Here is a 19,601-nt window from a genome sequence, read left to right as displayed (position 1 = left end):
AATATCGTTGGAAGTACAAAGAATGTTCTCAATTGCAATTAACATTAGTGCATGAAAGCATCTGAGATTCCTTTGATTCTAATTATCTGATTTGGCTATTTGTCTTCACCTAGCTAAGAAAAGTTATTGTAGCAAAATATGTGGATGTAGGAATGAGGGAATTTAAAGAATATACAGTTATATGCAATAAGCCCTATAGCAGAATTCTGTCGGATGCTTCTATCACCTCCTCCCAATGAGTACCTGCTCTTTCTTGCACATCTTGCTTTCTTCCATCTTTCATCTTTGGGAACACATTTCAGTTTTGTGACAGTAATGGCAATTAAAGATTCCCCTATATTGGCTTGGTTTTCAAACTGATTGTGTTAAAACCCAGAGCTTGTTAATCCCACCTGTGGGATGGACTTGTTGATGTGAAAAGAAAGTCCTGAACTGGGAGGAGCTGGTGATGTAGATTTGGAGAGACAAGAGAGAGGCAGAAGAACTTTTTGGAAGCAGCACCTCCTGGAGGCAGAGACTGACTGAGAGAATTGCTGGGGGGCCACTTTGAATCGCCCTGTTTTGAGACCTGCCCCCTGAGCTGCCAAGGACTGAGGAGACATGGCTGTTTTGCTGGTACTTTGTCTGTCTGTTTTGATGTTGTTTTGCCAGATTTGTCCACTGGTGAAAGACAGTCCTGTTGTTGAAGAAGTCCTGGAACCTGGCTTTGGTTAAGAAGCCCTGAGACTGTCCTGCAGACAGAGAGTGAATACTGTCCACTGGTGAAGGACAGTGCTGTTGTTGCAGGGTCTGGAGACTGTCCTGCAGACAGAGTGAATACTGTCCACTGGTGAAGGACAGTGCTGTTGTTGCAGGGGTCTGGGAACCTTTCTGTTGGTTCAGAAGCCCTGAAGAAGGGTTTTCTTGTTGTATGTTTACAGAAATCCTGGGAGAGGGTTTTGCTAATATTTTCAGGGGTTCTAGGACTGTTCTACAGAGGATGAATTAATGAAGGGACTGGCAATGTATCTTGTGGCCTTGCTAAGCCTTGTCTCCCCAGGAACTAAGATTGCTGAGAACTTGCCTCTTGTCAAGATGAAGAAAAGACCTCCATTTGGGTATTAAGTGCTGTGCTTAAACTTGATGTAACTCTGGGGTAGATTCAATTGTGATCCAGGGGTGGAGAACTTTTGACCTTTTTGTGCTCTGTGATTGCCAAATGAAGGTACTTTACTTATATTTGGAAACTAATCTCCATTTGAGAAGAGGGGCTTTGTGGTGGACTAAATGAAGGTACAGCCTAGGGGTGGAGTAGTATTTAGACCAGGGACTTTGTAATTGATTGAATGATTGGAAGGTCCTGGGGTGGGGTAGTACTTGGAGATTATTTAATCACACTTAGTAAATGCTGTATTTTGAATGATGTCATGTTTTGATCTTCTCTGTTCTTGGTTTGTCACTGAATAAAATGGAGAGCACCTATGCTGGTATTTTGAACCTTGGGAAGTTGCCTTTCCTTGGCATTACATTACACAACTCTATTTCAGGTCTGTCAAATTCGTGAAGGACACGGCAAGGTTTGATGTGTGCAAAGTTTCTAGTTACACCTGAATTTGAACTTTTCGGGTAAGAGGAACATGAAGTATTAAATATACTGTCATGTTAATATTTACATTTAGAAGTTCAGCACCTAAGAAATAACTTATTTCCTTTTAGTAATTTTACTAAAATTAACTGTCTCAAGGTAAGCAATGGTGTTTTGGTTATGGCATGATGGTCTGGAGAGTCAAGCTTCCTTTTGGTGTGGAATGGTCAATCAATTATGCTTTTATTATAAAAAACAAAATTCTTTATTAAAATAGCTAAGCACAAACATTAAAGGGTGAAAAACCCCCCATAAGACTAGGATTTTAAAGAAAACAAATTCCAGGATACAATTCAGAATCTTTCTTATTGACCCTTATCCCTTATGAATCACCAATTAATTTAACCTCCTTTCAACAATTAACACCTTTTAACTTACCCTCAGTTTTGGGAGTCAGAATCCTAAAACTACTCTCAACTCTTAGTCATATTGGTATTATTAAAGTCTATGGGATGCTTTACCTGGATTTCATGGTTTCCTTCTATCATAGCTACAAGTATCTACTTAACTCTTCTTAGTAAAGACTGTAATTCTTTACTTAGCTCTAATGTAAGCTGTGATGATTTGAGGCACAGAAAGACCCAGGTCAGTCTTTCCTGACAAAATAGATGTCTTAAATGACTTTTGATGAAGGGAAACAGCTTTAAGTAAGAGGTAGTATATCTTCAAAAGGATATCAGATAATTTTAGGTAAAATGGTTAGGAAAACTAAATGCTCCCATTTTGAGCACAGATCTGACATTTGTTTGAAATATTATATTTGAGCTTAAGTTTTTTTGACGGCAGGAATCATGTCTTCTTTATCTTTATATGTCAGAGCTTTCAGCAGAGTTGGTAGATATTTAAATGAATGAAATAACTACTCTATATCAGAGATATCAAACTCATGGCCAGCAGGCTGTTTTGTCTGCAAAACACCCAAGGCTAGCCTGAACCCGATTAAAATGTAACTAGGAAATGTTTAACTAACTAGCTAAATAAAAATACAGTACAACATAATGTTCACTCTATTTTAAAGTCAATATGTGGCCTGCAAGGATCTGTTTCTATATGAATTTGACACCACTGCTCTAAATGATATTTCTATTGTGGTACTTAGGGAGTAATTAAGTAGGTTACATATTTTAAAAATAGTTTATTTTCTTAGAAAAATTATTAATTCTCAATCCATTCTATTAGAATAAATTATAGTTTCCAAAAAGGTGCAAAGTTATCTAGTGGCAAACATGTTTAAATTGCAGGAACATGATTTCTAAAACTCACAGGTTTAAAAAAAAGGGTATGGGTAATACTATTTTACATGTAATTGGGAAATAAGATATACAGGCACTGGGGCATAGAGATCCACTGGAAAAGTCGAAAGGGAGCTTTATGGGAGAAAATATGGGAGAGAGCAGATTGGAGGAGGGGATATCCTGTGGGACTGCTATTTTGGGGAGGTGGGTAGGGGAAAAACGGAGAAAATTTGTAACTCAAAATCTGGCGGAAATGAATGATGTAAATCAGAAGTTAATAAAGCATTTGAAAAATAAAAAAGGGTATGGGGTGGCTAGGTGGCACAGTGAGTAGAGCACTGGCCCTGAAGTCAGGAAGACCTGAGTTCAAATTTGGCCTCAGACACTTAACTAGCTGAGTGACCTTGGGCAAGTCACTTAACCCCAATTGCCCTGCCTTCCCCCCTCCAAAAAAGCCAAAAAGCAAAAGAAGAAAAAAAGTCAATAAATATTTAAAAAAAAAGGGTATAGTGTTTGGTAATACATCTAATAAGTGATGTTACCAAGGATTTTTTTTAAAAGGGTTACAGTGCTCTCACCACACACACACACACACACACACACACACACACACACACGCAGGAAACTCAGAGAATTCAGGTCCTTTCATAGGCTAAGAGAACTGCAAACTGTGTTCTAGAGCAGGTTTTCAAATGCATATAGGTGTGGTTGAGAAAACTGCCTATTGTACCAGATTTGTCATCAATCAAAGTCTAGTCAAAGACTCTACAATGTGTCCTGAACTCTGTTAAGTTTAAAAAAGCAATCATTTTGAAGAAATGAGAAATGTAAAAAAAATGTGGCTATTCTACAAAAATTTAGAAAACTATTTTGTTCCCTAAATGTTTATTTTTAATGAAAAACTAGGAATTCCAAATAACAGAACTGAAAAATGACTGATATGTCAAATCTTTCAGAATAGTTACTAAAAAAAGTATAATCCTAAATAAATACTGCCCTGCCCTGCACATACAGCATCAATCTGTGTTTAATTCCACAGCAAAAGTTCCAAGTCATCTTGGTATTCATGATGTAGAAATGAAATGAAAAGGAAGAAGATAAAGGGGTCTAGAAGCAGAAATTAACTATCCCCTAAAATACAGAACCAGACTTATTTGACAGGGATCAGGGAAGCAAGACCATGGAGACCCACGGATTACCCAAATCTCTTGGCACATCCAGTAGTGATGACTGGTAGCCCTAACTAGAATACTGCCCTTATAATGGGACACCTCTAAGACTGGTTCCCAAGCTAAGTTCCTAAGGAGATTTGCTTCCACCAATAAATAATGTTCCCAAATCTATATTTAGAGCCTCCTTTGGGATAACTTCTTCATCCTCAACCTCATCCCCAAGTTTCTTCCACCAAGGTGATTGTTTCTCTATTAGTGTGGCAAGATGGGCTTGCTTGGCTCTGGTGGCCACAGGACGAGATCTACTTATGAAGAGTTCAGGCTCCTGTCCTGTAGTCTCCCTCAGATGCGGTGCACCTGTAATAAAAGAAGAGAGGCACACAGTATAGTAGTTAAAGCCTCAAATACTGCCTTAGATTCTTTCTGTGTTTCCCCGGGCAAGTCACTTACCTCACTCCCCAAACCTTAATTTCCTTATCTGCAAAATGTGAAAATGGGGGTAAGGGATCATTGAACTATATGGACTCTAATGTACCTTTATGCTTCAAATCTATGCATCTCCAAGAATCCTGTTCCCATCAACTAAGAAGTTGGGAGAACAATGATCTGAATTCTATGCAGACTACAGCAATGTACCAAGTGGCCACCACTCTCACCTATGGGTAATAATTGCTCATTCAAAAGAGATTTTATGAATACACACACATATATGTATATATAATATGTATATGTGTATGTATTTATGTATGTATATGGGGTATGTGTGTGTGTTATGTTTCACGCTATCATTTTGAAAAAAGAATAGTCCACTTGAATGACCTAGGCCCCACTAAGAAGGATTATAGAATTGTGTAAATTTTTTAAAAAGTTGATTTTTTTGAGAAGTTATCCACTAAAAAGGAAAACACAACCTATATTGTGATAACCTTGATCCCAGTATAGCAAAACAACAATAAAGAGATATTAAATAGTAGTCAATAGACCTTTCCACCAAATATACTAAAAGCAAGGCCCCTAGAGTCGGGTTGAAACATTGTAGCTCATGAATTGGATCACTCACCAAAGTGCTAATAAATTTAAGACGATGTTATTATTAACATTACTCTCTACTCAGAAATAAAAGAAAGGCTATACTAAAAGAGTCAATAGTCATCAATATCTCTAAAACAGAAAGAACTGTGATATCCTTAAAGGACGGGAGACAGGGAATAGAGAAGGATTTAGGGTATGAAATCTTCCTTCCTGAAGGTACTGTTCTAAGTAAAACCATTCTTGAAGACAGGTGACTAGACTAGATATGTAATTAGTAAATAGTCCTCTATGATTTTTTTTTTACCTGCCAAGTCCTACAGAATCTGTTGACTACAGAAAATTACACATGGAATTCCGCACTTACTCATCAGCTGCTCAATGTTGGTGCTGATCTGAGCTTGCAAAGCCTCCCTTCGCTGCTGGGCTCGCCCTTCTAGGGCCCTCCCTAAGAGGTAGTGCCCCAGCCGCTCTTGAGCCTGGGTGTGGAGTTCCCTGCTGGCTACATCTGACATTTCAGAGCCCTGAAGAAAGATAAAAAATAGTTATCATGAGGGTACGTGTACCAATTTCTCTCTCATCTAACTACAAAGGCCATATAACACCTGTTTTCCTCTAATATCTGCAAATTCAATGTCCTAATTCTATTTCCATCTTGCTTTTCTAAGAAGCTTACCCATAGTTTCCTAAAATCTTGAATAGGATAAAAATTTGGACTAAAGTAAGGGGAGTTTATAGGTAGCATAGCAGGAAGGTAAGGAGATAAAGTTGAAGGAGGAGACCAAAAATAATAAAAGATTAACAATAATAGAGTCAATGTTTATTACCATTGATAAAGTGCTAGATAACACAGCTTGTACTATAACATCTGTATGTGCCTTTCAGAAAAACAATACTTTATTTATCATTTCCCATGTAATTATCAGCACAAGTTGGGGATTGCAGTAGTGCAGTAAAACCATGGCTATTTAGAATCCTTGAATAGTAAGTTATTTTGAATAGCTTGATTTTCCAGTTATCTGAGGAGTAATTCTTAAAGGATCAGAACTCTTTTATTAATTTATCTGGATTTTCAAATGGAAATGTTTCGAAAATATATTATAGGAATGGCTAGGTGGCAAAGTGAATAGAGCACTGGCCCTGGAGTCAGGAGCACCTGAGTTCAAATCCGGCCTCAGACACTTAACACTTACTAGCCATGTGACTTTGGGCAAGTCACTTAACCCTAATTGCCCTACTTTCCCGCCTCCAGAAAGCAAAAAAAAATTTATATATATATATACTATATGTTCAATTGCCTTCTTACACAGAGAATACTGAATTTAATAAGCTGGGAAGTGGAGGCTGATAGGTATGCATCTTCTCAAATAGACATTTCTACATATGGTCTGTAACACATACAATTTTTGCACTGGTTGACTTTCTATATGTACCCCACTCACAACTTACCTGTGTTTCTTGATTGCTGGAATCTAGCTGAAAGGGAAATCAGACACACTTTCAGGTCAAATGCTCCCAAAGAAGCTGAACCCAGAACAGGACTAGTGACTTTGCCTGGGGACAGTCATCCCCAGGAAAGGGTCTTTGGTGAATGAAAGAAGGATGCTTTCTACAATGGATTCTTTTTACTCAGCTGCTTTTATTCTCTATTTGGTTTGCAACAATAGTAGAACACAGTGGAATTAGAATAGATAAAAGGACCATTAATAATTGTTTTAAATTACTGGAATTAATGCTTGCCTCCACTGGTGAAGAATATTAAGAAGAGACTATACATCCACATAGAAGGTGATCATAAAGTAACAAAATGCAATCCACATTCACAAGAAACACATAAGTATATTTTTAAAATTATGCCATGTATATGCCTCTCTTCTAGCCTTATAACAGTGAAATATTGTATGTAAGATCTTTTCATTTATCTACAACAAAAAGTAATATAAATAAGACTTCCCATGACAGGAACCTACTTACTGAGTGCCGTTTGATGTAATCGTCCACATGTTGCTTCAGTTCCATTCTACGTGCATCAGTAAGTTCTGGGAGTCCTCGCCAAGAGTAAGACATTTTCTTTTTCTTCTGGCATTTTCTTAAGAATTTAAGAGCCTAAAGGTGAACAAAAGGAAAGTCTGTAGTTTTCTCCTTTCTTTCTGACAGTTACTTATGAAGCTTTCAAAAAGATTGATATAATATCAAAATATGTAATACAGAAAAAATAACTGCCCTGCCTACTATACAACATTGTTGCTAGAATCAATAATACTAAAAGCAGATAACACATATAGAATTTAAAGGTTTACAAATATTAATCAAATAAGATAATGTATGTAAAAGCATTTTGTAAATTGAAAAGCACTATATAAACCTAATATAATAATGATGATGATGATAACTAAGGCAATATTACTTTCTGAATGTTCTGTCCCATTTCCTTTAAGGGGGCACAACTGACAACGATGTGATATAGACAGAAACAAAGCACACAATTTTTCTTTGATCTGACCTGTGCTTTTATTGGTACAGGAAACTCCTGGTAATAAACTGCCTCTATCAAAGCAGATTATAGTGTTTTCTTAGCAACTTTATTTTAGAGTGTTGCTCAGGATTCTGAGAAGTTAAAATATCTTGCCTTACTTCTCAAGGTCAGGCAAGATTCCATTATTAACAAATAATAACGAAGGTAAAATAGATCTGCTATTTTTGCCGTTTGGTTTGTTCTCCCCTCTCTCCTTCAACCTGACCTTTCTTTTCTGTTCTCTCCTTTAACTGTTTTCTTGTTTCTCCTACCTTCTTCACTTCCTCCTCCTATTTTTGTTCTTCATATCCTTTTTTTGTTCAGTGTAAGTAAGACTCAAAGAACTGCCTTGGGTTGTGTGGTCTGGGACTGACTGTGACTGTCGGTGGGGAAGAGGAATAGGACAGAGAACTGGAGAACACACATGAACAATTCCCTCCTTCCATTTCATTTTTCTTTAAGTCTTCTCTCATGTTACTTGTTTTCAGGAGGCTTTAGGCCATGCTGGTGGCATTAGTTTTACACAAGCAGTGATAATAGCACTACTGCTCATCATCACTGACAACCTGACACAACCTCCCCTCTGTATGTCTCTTCTCACATGTGAACAAAAGCAACAGAGAAAAAGAAGGAATTAAAAAAGGAAAGTCAGGAAAATGGCATCCACATCCAGATAAAGAATTGATGGACTCAATGCAGATTGAAGCATATTTTTATTTCACTTTATTTCTTTACATATTTTAAAAATCTGTTTCTTCTTTCACAACTGTGACTAAGATGGAAATATTTTTACATGATAACACATGTATATAAACTACCACTTTCGGAAGAGAGGAGAGGAGGGAGAAAAATTTGGAACTCAAAATCTTGTAAAAATGAATGCTAAGGGGAGCGGCTAGGTGGCACAGTGAATAGAGCACCTGCCCTGGAGTCAGGAGGACCTGAGTTCAAATCCAGCCCCAGACACTCAACACAAAAACTAGCCGTGTGACCTTGGGCAAGTCACTTAACCCCAATTGTCCTGCACACACACAAAAAAAGTGTATGCTAAAAATTTTCTTGACATGTAGCTGGGAGAAAATACTATTAAAATAAAAAAAGAAAGTCAATTGGAAAGTTAATCACTTCAAAACTTCCCCATTTCACAGAAGCACAGTGTTTTGTTTTTTTTTTTTGCTTTTTGGAAGGGGAGGTAGGGCAGTTGGGGTTAAGTGACTTGCCCAAGGTCACACAGCTAGTTTTTTGTGTTAAGTATCTGAGGTCAATTTGAACTCAAGTCCTCCTGACTTCAGGGCCGGTGCTCTATTCAGTGAGCCATCTAGATGCCTGAAATATCTAATTCTTTAATACTGGGGGGGGGGGGGGGCGGGCGCAGAAACCAACACTCACTTTCTTAAGAAACAACAAAGTTGGGGCGGCTAGGTGGCACAGTGAGTAAAGCGCTGGCCCCATAGTCAGGAGGACCCAAGTTCGGTTCTGGCCTCAGACACTTAACAACCACACAAAAATACTAGCTGTGCAACCTTGGGCAAGTTACTTAACCCCAATTGCCCTCCAAAAGGCAAAAAAAAACAAACAAAAACACAAAGTTGGTAAAACAAACAAAATGCCCTAATGTTCCTAGAAAGTCCAGAGCCAAAACTAGAACTCAGGAAGGTACTAATCCAGTTCTTACTCTCCATTCCACTGTTGACAAGCTATGCCTAGAACATGAGGTGCTCAATAAATACTGAATTAAAAAATGAATTAGATTGCTTATGAGTGTCAATTGTATGTTCAGTTTCAAAGAGAAAACTGTGCCTACCAATGAAACAACCTGTGTTCCTGAGGACAGGATATTTCAAAATGATGACAAAATGTTCCTCAGTGGCCACTGACCACCATTATAATACAGGATCATAGATTCAGAGCTAGAAAGGATCATATGCCATTGAGTCCAATCCTCTTATTCTACAGAAACTGAGGAATAGAGAAGTTATGTGACATGCCCAAGGCATCTGAAGTCAGGTCTTCCTGACCCTGAGTTGACTACTCTATACACTGCTCCATGCTGCCCTGCCTTCTTCCTTTTCTATCCTTGTAAACTCCTTGTACTTTTGTTCTTTTGCCATTTTCTCCCTGTATTTTCTTTTTTTCTTTCCTCTTCCTTCTTCCTTTGTGTCTGTGGCCAAGAGGGTTATGATTTGCCTATCTTAGCAAGCCTTCAGAAGCTTATGGCTATTTGTAGGGAATGATGTAGAAGGCATGTAGATGCCCTCTAGTGTCCATTTAAATTGTGAATTCTATGATTAATTAATCCATTTTCTTTTATCTTCTAATAGTATAGGCAGTAGTAACAGCTGGCTGCCTTATAACTTAGCTCCTGAACAGTGGGTATCAGAAAGTATACATGCAACTTGCAAGTTTTCTACTCTTATCCCAGCAGGGGAAATAGTGATTCAAGTTACTTTTGGGTGCTAAGGAAATTCTGGATGGGGAGATTGGATAGGGCTTGCCAGAGATCCTTCTTTATTTTAGTCTTAGTGGTGTGCCATCCTGGGCAACTTTTCTTCTGGGCCATAAAACATTCTTACTGACCACTCACTCCTATGCACCCTCATGTGCCATGATCTCAAGGTGTTTCATTATGCTGTCACCCTTCTCTGGATTACTACAATATATTGATATTCTTAAAATGTACCTTGAATTGAAGATAATATTCAAGACACATTATGATTTTGGTTATGCAAGAGTTTTCGAATCTTATGGTCATCTCCTTTCCTTGTTTGGTCAAGAATCATCCCACTATCTGTAGTGGTGAGAGGTAACTTTTTTATCTTTTCTAATTTGTTCTTGTGCTCTTTTGTATTTGGGTTATGTATACATTTGGAGCTTATTCATATAAACAAAAACATGCAATTAGAACTAGAAGGGAAACACTCAACTGGGGGAAAATGTTCACAACAAATTTCACTGATAAAGGTTTAATATCCAAGATACACAGGGAACTGGTTCAATATATAAGAAGAATCATTCCTCAATAAATAAAAAGTCAAAGTATATGTATGGACAGTTCTGAAAAGAAGGAATGAAAGCTATCATTAACTATTTTTTAAATACTACAAATCACTAGTAAGAGAAATGAACATTGAAAATAGCTGAATTGGGGCAGCTAGGTGGCGCAGTGAGTAGAGCGCTGGCCCTGGAGTCAGGAATATCTGAGTTCAAATCCGGTCTCAGACACTTAACACTTACTGGCTGTGTGACCTTGGGTAAGTTACTTAACCCTAATTGCCTTGCTTTCCCCCCTCCAAAAAAAAAACAACCCTGAAAAACAACTGAATTAAAAAAAACAACTGAATTCTACCTTATACCCATCAGATTGTGAAATATGAAAAGAAGGAAAATGGCAGTTATTGGAGGGGACATGGAAAGATAGGCACACTAATGAACTTTAGGTAGAGATATAAATTGGTCTAAACTTTCTGGAAAGGAATTTGGGAGTCAGGTGAAGCCAAGATGGTAGAGTAGCAGGAAGTAGTACAGCCAGTTCCCACCCAAAATACCTCCAAACAGATCTAGAAAATGCACCAGAATGAATCTGGATGGGGAAAGCCAAGAAAAAGTCAAAGTGAATAATTTTTCTAGCTCAGGCAAGCATAGAAAGACTGAGAAGTTTGTGGAAACTGGGGACAGGGCCTGGCCAGAAGTATAGCCACAGAGCACTCCAGCACCAATGTTTACCAGGGAAAGAGAAGGTTCCAGACCCATACCGGCACTGGGATGGGAAAAGGTGCAAACTGGCAGTTTTATTGACCACTACTCAGTCCTGGGTATAAATAATGTGGATAGAGGGGAAATGTACCCAGGAGTAGCATTTCCTGGTAAGAAGCAGTAGAAAGCCCTAGGTAGTGTACTGAGAAAAAAGCAAGTTCAAAAGCTAGCAGCAGTGGTATAGCTCAGACCCCAGGAGTGAGCGGGATCTCAGTTCTAGTTTCTAGTCTAGCCTAAAGCCTGCAGAAAAACAATTAGGGCACGTATATCAGACCAAGTGTAGCCTGCAGGTCTCTCACTCAGAACCAGCAGAACTTTCCAGGTACATGATAGTGACTGAATCTAGCATCATTCTACTATTGTTCAAGGCTCAAATCCAGGTCAGGAATTGCAGAGTTTGTATCAGAGAAGACAGTGATCAGATTTTGCTCTGAATCACACTACTATGAGAACACTGAAAGCTTACAGGTCCTGAGTCTGAACTATTCCTGAGATTCTGTAATAACATAGTGCTCAATGTTCCAAGAAAGAAAGAGTAGAACCAGCTGAGACCTTCCCTTCACAAATATTCCGAGCTTGACTCTAACATCAAGTTCAAAGTAAGGAAGTAAGCTGAAGAATGAGCAAATAGAAAAATAAAGAATCCTACCACAAAAAGCAATTATGATAGCTTTTTATTATAATAAATTATTGTCTTTATTATTTTATTATGATAGCTTAATGATATGATAAGGAATTCAAGACACAAACCCAAAAGATTACAATGACTCCAAAACATTTATAAGGCAAAATCTCAAAGGAAGACATAGCCTGGGCATAAATCCAACTAGAATTCCTGGAAGAGGTAAGTAAGATTTTTTAAAAAGTTTAAAATGTTTTTAGAAATAAAATTATATAGCTGAAGAAAAGAACAGGAAAAGAAATGACACTTATGGAAGAAAGAATTGGAAGGCGAATTAAGAGGTATGAAATATTGCCCAAACAACAAACTTCCTGCAAATTAAAATGGACTAAACAGAAGACAACTGATTTTACAAGGTAATGAAAAACATTAAAGCAAAATCAAAATAGTGAAAAGGTAAAAAACAATTCAGGATATCTCACAGTAAACACAACTAACCTGGAAAACAGATCAAGGAGAAAAAAATTTAAGAATCATTGGACTACCTGAATGCCATGACCAAAACATGAGCCTAGGTACCATATTGCAAGAAATCTTAGAGAAAAACTGTCTAGATCTCTATGAACCAGAGGGCAATGTGTAAACTAGAATAATCTACTCATCAGGTGATGAATGAAACCCCAAGATGAATACTCCAAGGAACATTGCCAAGAAAGCCCCATAATAGGTTCACAAAGAGTCAGATAGGATTGAAGGACTGAACAACAAAGACCAAGGAAGGGATTAGGCCTAATGTACAAAAATATTTATGGCTCTTTTTGTGGTGGCAAAGAATGAGAATCAAGAAATGACTGAACAGGTCAAGGCTTATAAATGTGATGGAATGCTATTGTGCTATAGGAAATGATAGAGAGAACCATCTTCTCAGAGACACCTGACAAGACTTATATGTAATGATGCAGTTCACTTTTGAAGTGAACAGAAGCAGGAGAACAATTTATAAAATGACAAAGATAAGGTAAAGACAAACAACTTTGAAAGAATAAGGGACTATGATCATTGTAATATCCAACCATGATTACGGAAGACAAATGATGAAACATGCTACCAATTTCCTAATAGAGGTAAAGTACTCAGAGCAAAGAATTAGATATATATCATTTTGGATGTGGCCAATGTAGAAATTTGTTTACCTTGACTTTACATGTTTGTAACAGGGTTTGTTTACCTTTTGTCCTCAACTGGAGGCTTCGGGTCAGGAGAGGGAGGCTGGATTGAGAAGTACTGAAGGTGGAATTTTGTTGACTGAAAAAAAACCCACCAATTTTTTTTTTATTATTTTGGAGGGGGGAAGGGAAGGGCAATTGGGGTAAAGTGACTTGCCCAAGATCACACAGCTAGTGTTAAGTGTCTGAGGCCGGATTTGAACTCAGGTCCTTCTGAGTTATATATTTTCTCCTTCTTCATGTTTATTAAATTCACGACAAAAACTAAAAATTTTAATTTAAGAAATGAACAATCACTTTAAGTGTAGAAATTATGCCATGAGTATCATCTCTATGAAATGAAAATTATTTAAACATAAGGTCTAATTTAATAACTCACTGCTCTTTGAAGGATGACTGCTGCTTTATACTCCTTTAGAGACTGCTTCTGTTGATGAAAGTTCTTTCTCTCTCTGTATCCCCTCCAGTGTTTCTGGATAATCAGTGCTGATTTTTCCTCCATTTCTTGGATGTGTTTTCCCATCTGACCTACAAAAAAAACCACAGAATACATTAAAGCACACTCAATTATACTGCTTCCAAATTTTGGTATCAAAAACGTGGCAAACAATTTCTTTAGCTCTTATTTGTCACTCTTCTCTTATTACTGAACAGCATCATGGCTTAGTAGAAAAAAAGTCAGCCTCAGAGATAGGAAGATCTGGGTTCAAGTTCTGCCTCTGACACATTCTGGCCACATGATAATGACCAAAGTCAGGCAGTGTCCCAAGTGAACCTTTACAGCTATAAAGTTGCAGATCTGAATTGGTAAAGGAAGTTTCATCACTGAGAACATCCTTATATTTATGAAATAACAAGTCTGTTATTTATGAAATAACAACATATAATAATAATATAATAATAACTCAGCCCCTTCCCCCCCAAATTTCTTACCTTTTATTTTTACACAGTTATCATTTCTCCTTCATCTACTCCCCTAAACCCATTTGCCAGTGGAACTTAAGTCAAACCAACTGACAGGACAGCTGGTCACAGAGTCTAACACATTCTATAATCAAAGTCCTCTTTGTGGTTGTCGTTCAGTTGTTTTCAGTCATGGCTGACTCTTTGTGACTCTATCTACTACACCACCTAGTTGCCGTCCACACTCCTCTACCTCTACACAAACAAGAGGAACATATATATATGTATGTATGTATTTCTTTTTGGAGGGCATTTGGGGTTAAGTGACTTGCCCAAGGTCACATGGCTAGTTTTTTGTGGGGACATATATTTTTTATCCTTTCTTCTTCAGGACCAAAAGTGATAAATAAAATCAATCAATTAATGTTTATTAATAGCCTACCAAGTGATAGGAATTGTTAATAGCTTTCATTCTTCCTTTCTATCTTCCTTTTTGCTCTATATTGGCCTTAAATTTTTAGAGATGAATTCTTTCTTGGGATTTCCCAGGTTACCCAGCTTTTAGTCCTGGTTCTATATCAAGAGTACATCACTAAATATAATCTATCTGAAGAACACTGGCCATTCTTTGGTGGTGTTTAGATTGTTATTTTAGTGGCATTAATCATTGAGTTAAATTATCATAGCAATGAAAATGGTGACTGCAATGAAAATGGCAGGTGTGATGCGATGGGATTTTTTTTTAATATGTAAAAGATTCAGTGGGTATTCTTGCAGATGGGACACCTTGGTCTTCTCACAATGAAAGAAGAGCTAACTTTCACAAGACAATAAATACATAGAGAGAGAGAATGTCATGAGTAAGCAGGAAAGGGTCCCAGTGTTTTACCCTACAGGCCTCCTAGGCACTCAGGAAGCAGCAGAGGAGAGCAAATGGCTATGGTTTAGGAGTGTGTCCCATAGACATCAGGCTGCTGATGACTAATGCTGAAGACAGTGATAAAGGAAAGCCATCCTGCTATCATTTCCAATATTTAAAAGTAAAAGGGCAGAATTTTTGAAACAGTGTGATATAGTAAGAGGAAATTATCTCTGGAGTTGGAGAACCAGAGTTCAAATCCTACTTTGATGTGTACAACTTATGTGACCTAAGGGAAGTAACTCAACTTTCCAGGGGCTTAGTTTCATAATATATAAAATGAAGGTGCTTCTGAGTTCCCTTCCAGCTCTAAATCTATGATCCTCTGGTCCTATAAGTCCTGGCCTGGCCACTGGCTCTATAACCATGGATAAGTCACTGAAAGTCTCTTAAGTTCCAATTTCCTTATCTCTAAAATGGGAATACAATTTCTCATACTACCTAGTCATCATGAGGGAATTTAATTCAACCTGTATCTTAGCACAAATTCCTATGGTACATCCACACCACGTGGTCATTGACACACCCCTTGAAGACCTACAGTACTGGAGAACTCACTACCCTCCAAGATAACTAATTCTTGCTTTGGACAGCTTTTTGTTAGAAGGCATTTTCTCACATTGTATTATAATCTGTGACTCTGGGTATAAAATTCAACAGTGAGACATTCTCTGCCTTCAAAGAATGTATGTTCTCCTAATCATTTATTTTTGAGGACATCCCCCTAATGACACTATCATTTACCTCACAACTATCTCATGATTATCAAAAAGTTGTAAAAAGCCTTAAAATCCATACTTATTATATCCAAGGCATCTTCCTAATCTACTAGTCTAGCAACACTGTAAAGAAAGGATACGATCAGGGTGGCCAGGTGGCGCAGTGAATAGAGCACCGGCCCTGGAGTCAGGAGGACCTGAATTCAAATCCGGCCTCAGACACAACACAAAACTAGCCGTGTGACCTTGGGCAAGTTACTAAACCCCAAATGCCCCTCCAAAAAGCAACAACAAAAAAAAGAACGGACAAGAGGAACATCATTACCTGTTCCTGATGGCTCATTGTGATCACTGCTCTCCTTGTCAATTGTTCTTATTCTCTCCCTATTAATGATTTTTGCCAGGAACAGAGGTCAGAATTTTAAACTTACACTTTAGAAAATCTAAGTTCTTTCCCTTTGTGCAAACTTGAGATTTACCCAACTCAAATTCTGTCACATGTCTTACTGTCTGGATACTTTTTCAGATGTTACCATGAAAAGCTGAGCAGCTATCACATTCACCAGATGTGTCACAATGGATAAAGTGCTAGAATTCAAATTGGGCAAATCTAACTTCAAAATTGCTTCCAAAAGGGCGGCTAGGTGGCACAGTGAATAGAGCACCAGCCCTGGAATCAGGAGGACCTGAGTTCAAATCCGGCCTCAGACACTTAACACTTACTAGCTGTGTGACTTCAGGCAAGTCAGTCACTTAATCCCAATTAAGCCTTTTTCCCTCCAACCCCCCCCCCCAACCTGCTTCTAATACTTCTACTTGGTGACCATGAATAAGTTGCTTTTACTTTTCTGTGCCTCAGTTTCTCATCTATAAAATGGAGATTGTGATACAGCACCTAATTCAAAATACTGTTGTGAGGATCAAATAAAAAAGATGTATACAAAATGCTTTACAAATATTATATCTATAAAATATCAATAATCATTGCTATTGTCTTCATCTCTTGGAATGTCATTTTGCTTTAGCCACGTGACTTAAACCCTTCGAAGGGTAGCTAAATTGTCCTTTTACCATCTCCTCACTTATATATCACTTACCATCTCCTCACTATATACCACTCCTCACTTCCTGCTAATTTTTTAAATTTTTTTGCTTTTTGGAGGGCAATTGGGGTTAAGTGACTTGCCCAAGGTCACATGGCTAGTTTTTGTGTTAAGTGTCTGAAACCACATTTGAATTCAGGTCCTCCTGACTCCAGGGACGGTGCTCTATCCACTGCATCATCTAGTCGTCCCCCCTGCTAATTATTTATCCTCAGTCCAAAGTTCATTCTCATTGACAGATAAAACAAGAAGAAAATAAGAGTTGAGTATTTCTGTCTTCTGCGATTATCATATAATACTTTCCTAGGAAGTCCTCTTGATCTCAACAGTTTTTAAAAAATTTCTTTTTGTTGCACTTTACATTTATTACAAACCCATCCTGAGTTTTTAGCCTTCCTTAAATGTTACAGGTTTATGCCCTTCACTAAATTGTATTTACCCTCAGCTATCTGCCCTGACTTTCATTTTCTGTACATAGCTTTTTTAAAATCTAGGTTGTCTGATCAGTTCCTTGTGCAGCCACACTGGTCTCTTCTAATTGCTGGCACTCAGTAATTTTCCAAAAGGTGTAATTTCTATTTCTATTATATTTCCCACCAAGTGAATGAGAGATTGCTGAAGAAAAGAGTAGGGAAGGCACTCAAAGGAGAGGTGATAATATGCACAAAGATCATCTGGTCCTGGTATTTAGAGCTGGACATGGGCTTAGAGATCACCAAGGTTGGTCTTTTCTTTTTACAGACAAATTAAGTGACTTCTCAAAGGTCACATATATAGTAAAAAATAGAAAAACATGATTTAAACAAAGGTGCCATGTCCCCAAACCCAGTGCAGATATGGAGAAAGAAGTAAAGAAGGTGACTGTGGAATGGGAACAAATACACTTAGAGGAAGACTTCTGGTCCTCCCCACCCCCACTGACTTTTTTTTTCTAATAGAGAGCAATTTAAACTGGATTAAGGGAGGCATTAATGTCCCAACTTTTCCACATCCCCCTCAGCATTTGTCATTTTTCTTTTCTGTCATGTTAGCCAATCTGAGATGTGAGGAAGTATTTCATAGTTCTTTTAATTTGTATTTCTCTAATCATTAGAGATTTAGAGCATTTTTTTCATATGACTATTGATAGTTTTGATTTATGTTTCTGAAAACTGCCTGTTCATATCCTTCAGCCTTTGTCAATTGGAGAATGGCTCTTGTTATTGTAAATCTGGCTTAATTCCCTATATATTTGGGAAGTAAGGCCTTTACTAGAAAAACTTGCTGTAAAATTTTCTCCTATTTTAGTTTCCTGCTTTCCTTCTAATTTTGACTGCATTGGTTTTGTTTGTGCAAAATCTTTTTAATTTAATATAATCAAAATATCTATTAACTCTCCTATAGTTCTCTCTATCTCATTTGGTTATAAACTCTTCCCTTATCCATTAATATGATGTATAATTTTTTCCACAATTCCATAATTTGCTTATATCATCCTTTATGTCTAAATCACGTACTCATTTTGAGTTTATCTTATATGTGGTATGAGATGCTGTTCTCTGCCTAGTTTCTGCCAGACTGCTTGCCAGTTTTCCCAACAGCTTTTGTCAAATAGTGAGTTCTTGGCTCTTTGGATTTGTCAAACATTAGAATACTGTGGTCATTTACTTCTACACATTGTGCACCTAATCTATTTCATGGATTAACAATTCTATTTCTTACCCACTACTAGACTTTTGATGATTACTGCTTTGTAGTATAGTTTTGAATTTTGTTAGGCCCCCTTCCTTCACTTAAAAAAAAAATGGTTCCCTTGATATTCCTGACTTTTGTTTTTCCGGATGAATTCTGTCACCATTTTTTCTAGTTCTGTAAAAGAATTATTTGGTAGCTTTATTGATAGCACTGAATAAGTAAAATAATTTAGGTAATATTGTCATTTTTATTATATTGTTTCAACATATCCTTGGTCAGTTAATATTTCTCTAATTGTTTGTTACTGTTCAGTTGTTTCAGTCACGTCCAACTCTTTGTGACCCCATTTGAAGTTTCCTAGGCAAAGAGATAGGAGTGGGTTTGACATTTCCTTTTCCAGCTCATTTCACAGATGAGGAAACTGAGGCACACAGGGTTAAGTGACTTTCCCAGGGTCATATAGCTAGTAAGTGTCTGAGACCAAATTTGAACTCACAAAGATGAATCTTCCTGACTCCGGACCTGGCCATTGATCTGCTGCTTCACTTAGCTGCCCTCCAATTGTTTAGATCTGTATTTGTGTGAAAAAACTTTTTGCAGTTGTGTTCATATAGTTCCTATGGGGAGCTGGGTAGTTAGACTCTTATGTATTTTGTATTATATGTAGTTATTTAAAATTGAATTTCTCTATCTCTTCCTGCTGGGTTTTGTTGGTAACATATGGAAATGTTGATGATTGATATGGTTTTGTTTTACATCCTGCCAATATTTTAGGATACTTTATATCCTAATGTTGTTAATTGTTTCAATTAGTTTTAAGGTTCTCTAAGTATATACTATTATATAATGTGCAAGGAGAGACAGTTTTGTTTCTTGTTTATTTTTATTCCTTCAATTTCTTTTCTTGTCTTATTGATACAGCTAGCATTTATAGTATAATAATATTAAGATGATAATGGATATCCTTGCTCAATCCCTAACCTTATTGGGAAGGTTTCTACTTTATCCCCATTACAGATAATGCTTGATCTTGGTTTTAGAAAAATACTGCCTATCCTTTTAAGAAAAGCAACATTTATTTCTTTACTTTCTAATGTTTTTAATAGG

At 37.3% G+C, this 19,601-nt stretch overlaps 1 protein-coding gene across 3 annotated transcripts in view; it reads right to left on the bottom strand.

The window, feature by feature from the left end:
- Positions 1-1,805: 1,805 nt before the first annotated feature.
- Positions 1,806-19,601, bottom strand: part of IQCB1 (IQ motif containing B1) — a 65,544-nt gene continuing 47,748 nt past the window's right edge. For 2 of the 3 annotated variants that reach the window (XM_069070010.1, XM_069070011.1), the window contains 5 exons: positions 13,556-13,704; positions 7,035-7,166; positions 6,510-6,536; positions 5,428-5,584; positions 1,806-4,388 (listed from right to left, as the gene is read on the bottom strand). In XM_069070010.1, the coding sequence (XP_068926111.1) occupies positions 4,159-4,388; positions 5,428-5,584; positions 6,510-6,536; positions 7,035-7,166; positions 13,556-13,704 (695 nt within the window). In that variant the 3' untranslated portion in view covers positions 1,806-4,158. The remainder of the gene's footprint in view (positions 4,389-5,427; positions 5,585-6,509; positions 6,537-7,034; positions 7,167-13,555; positions 13,705-19,601) is intronic. The other variant, XM_069070012.1, reaches the window with a different exon arrangement.

Source organism: Petaurus breviceps, unplaced genomic scaffold (assembly GCF_028583685.1).
Source record: "Petaurus breviceps papuanus isolate PSGF00001 unplaced genomic scaffold, PetGlider_PUasm1.0 90792, whole genome shotgun sequence".
Taxonomy (NCBI): domain Eukaryota; kingdom Metazoa; phylum Chordata; class Mammalia; order Diprotodontia; family Petauridae; genus Petaurus; species Petaurus breviceps.
The sequence above is the reverse complement of the archived record's forward strand: the minus strand, read 5'-3'. Positions and strand labels throughout refer to the sequence as shown.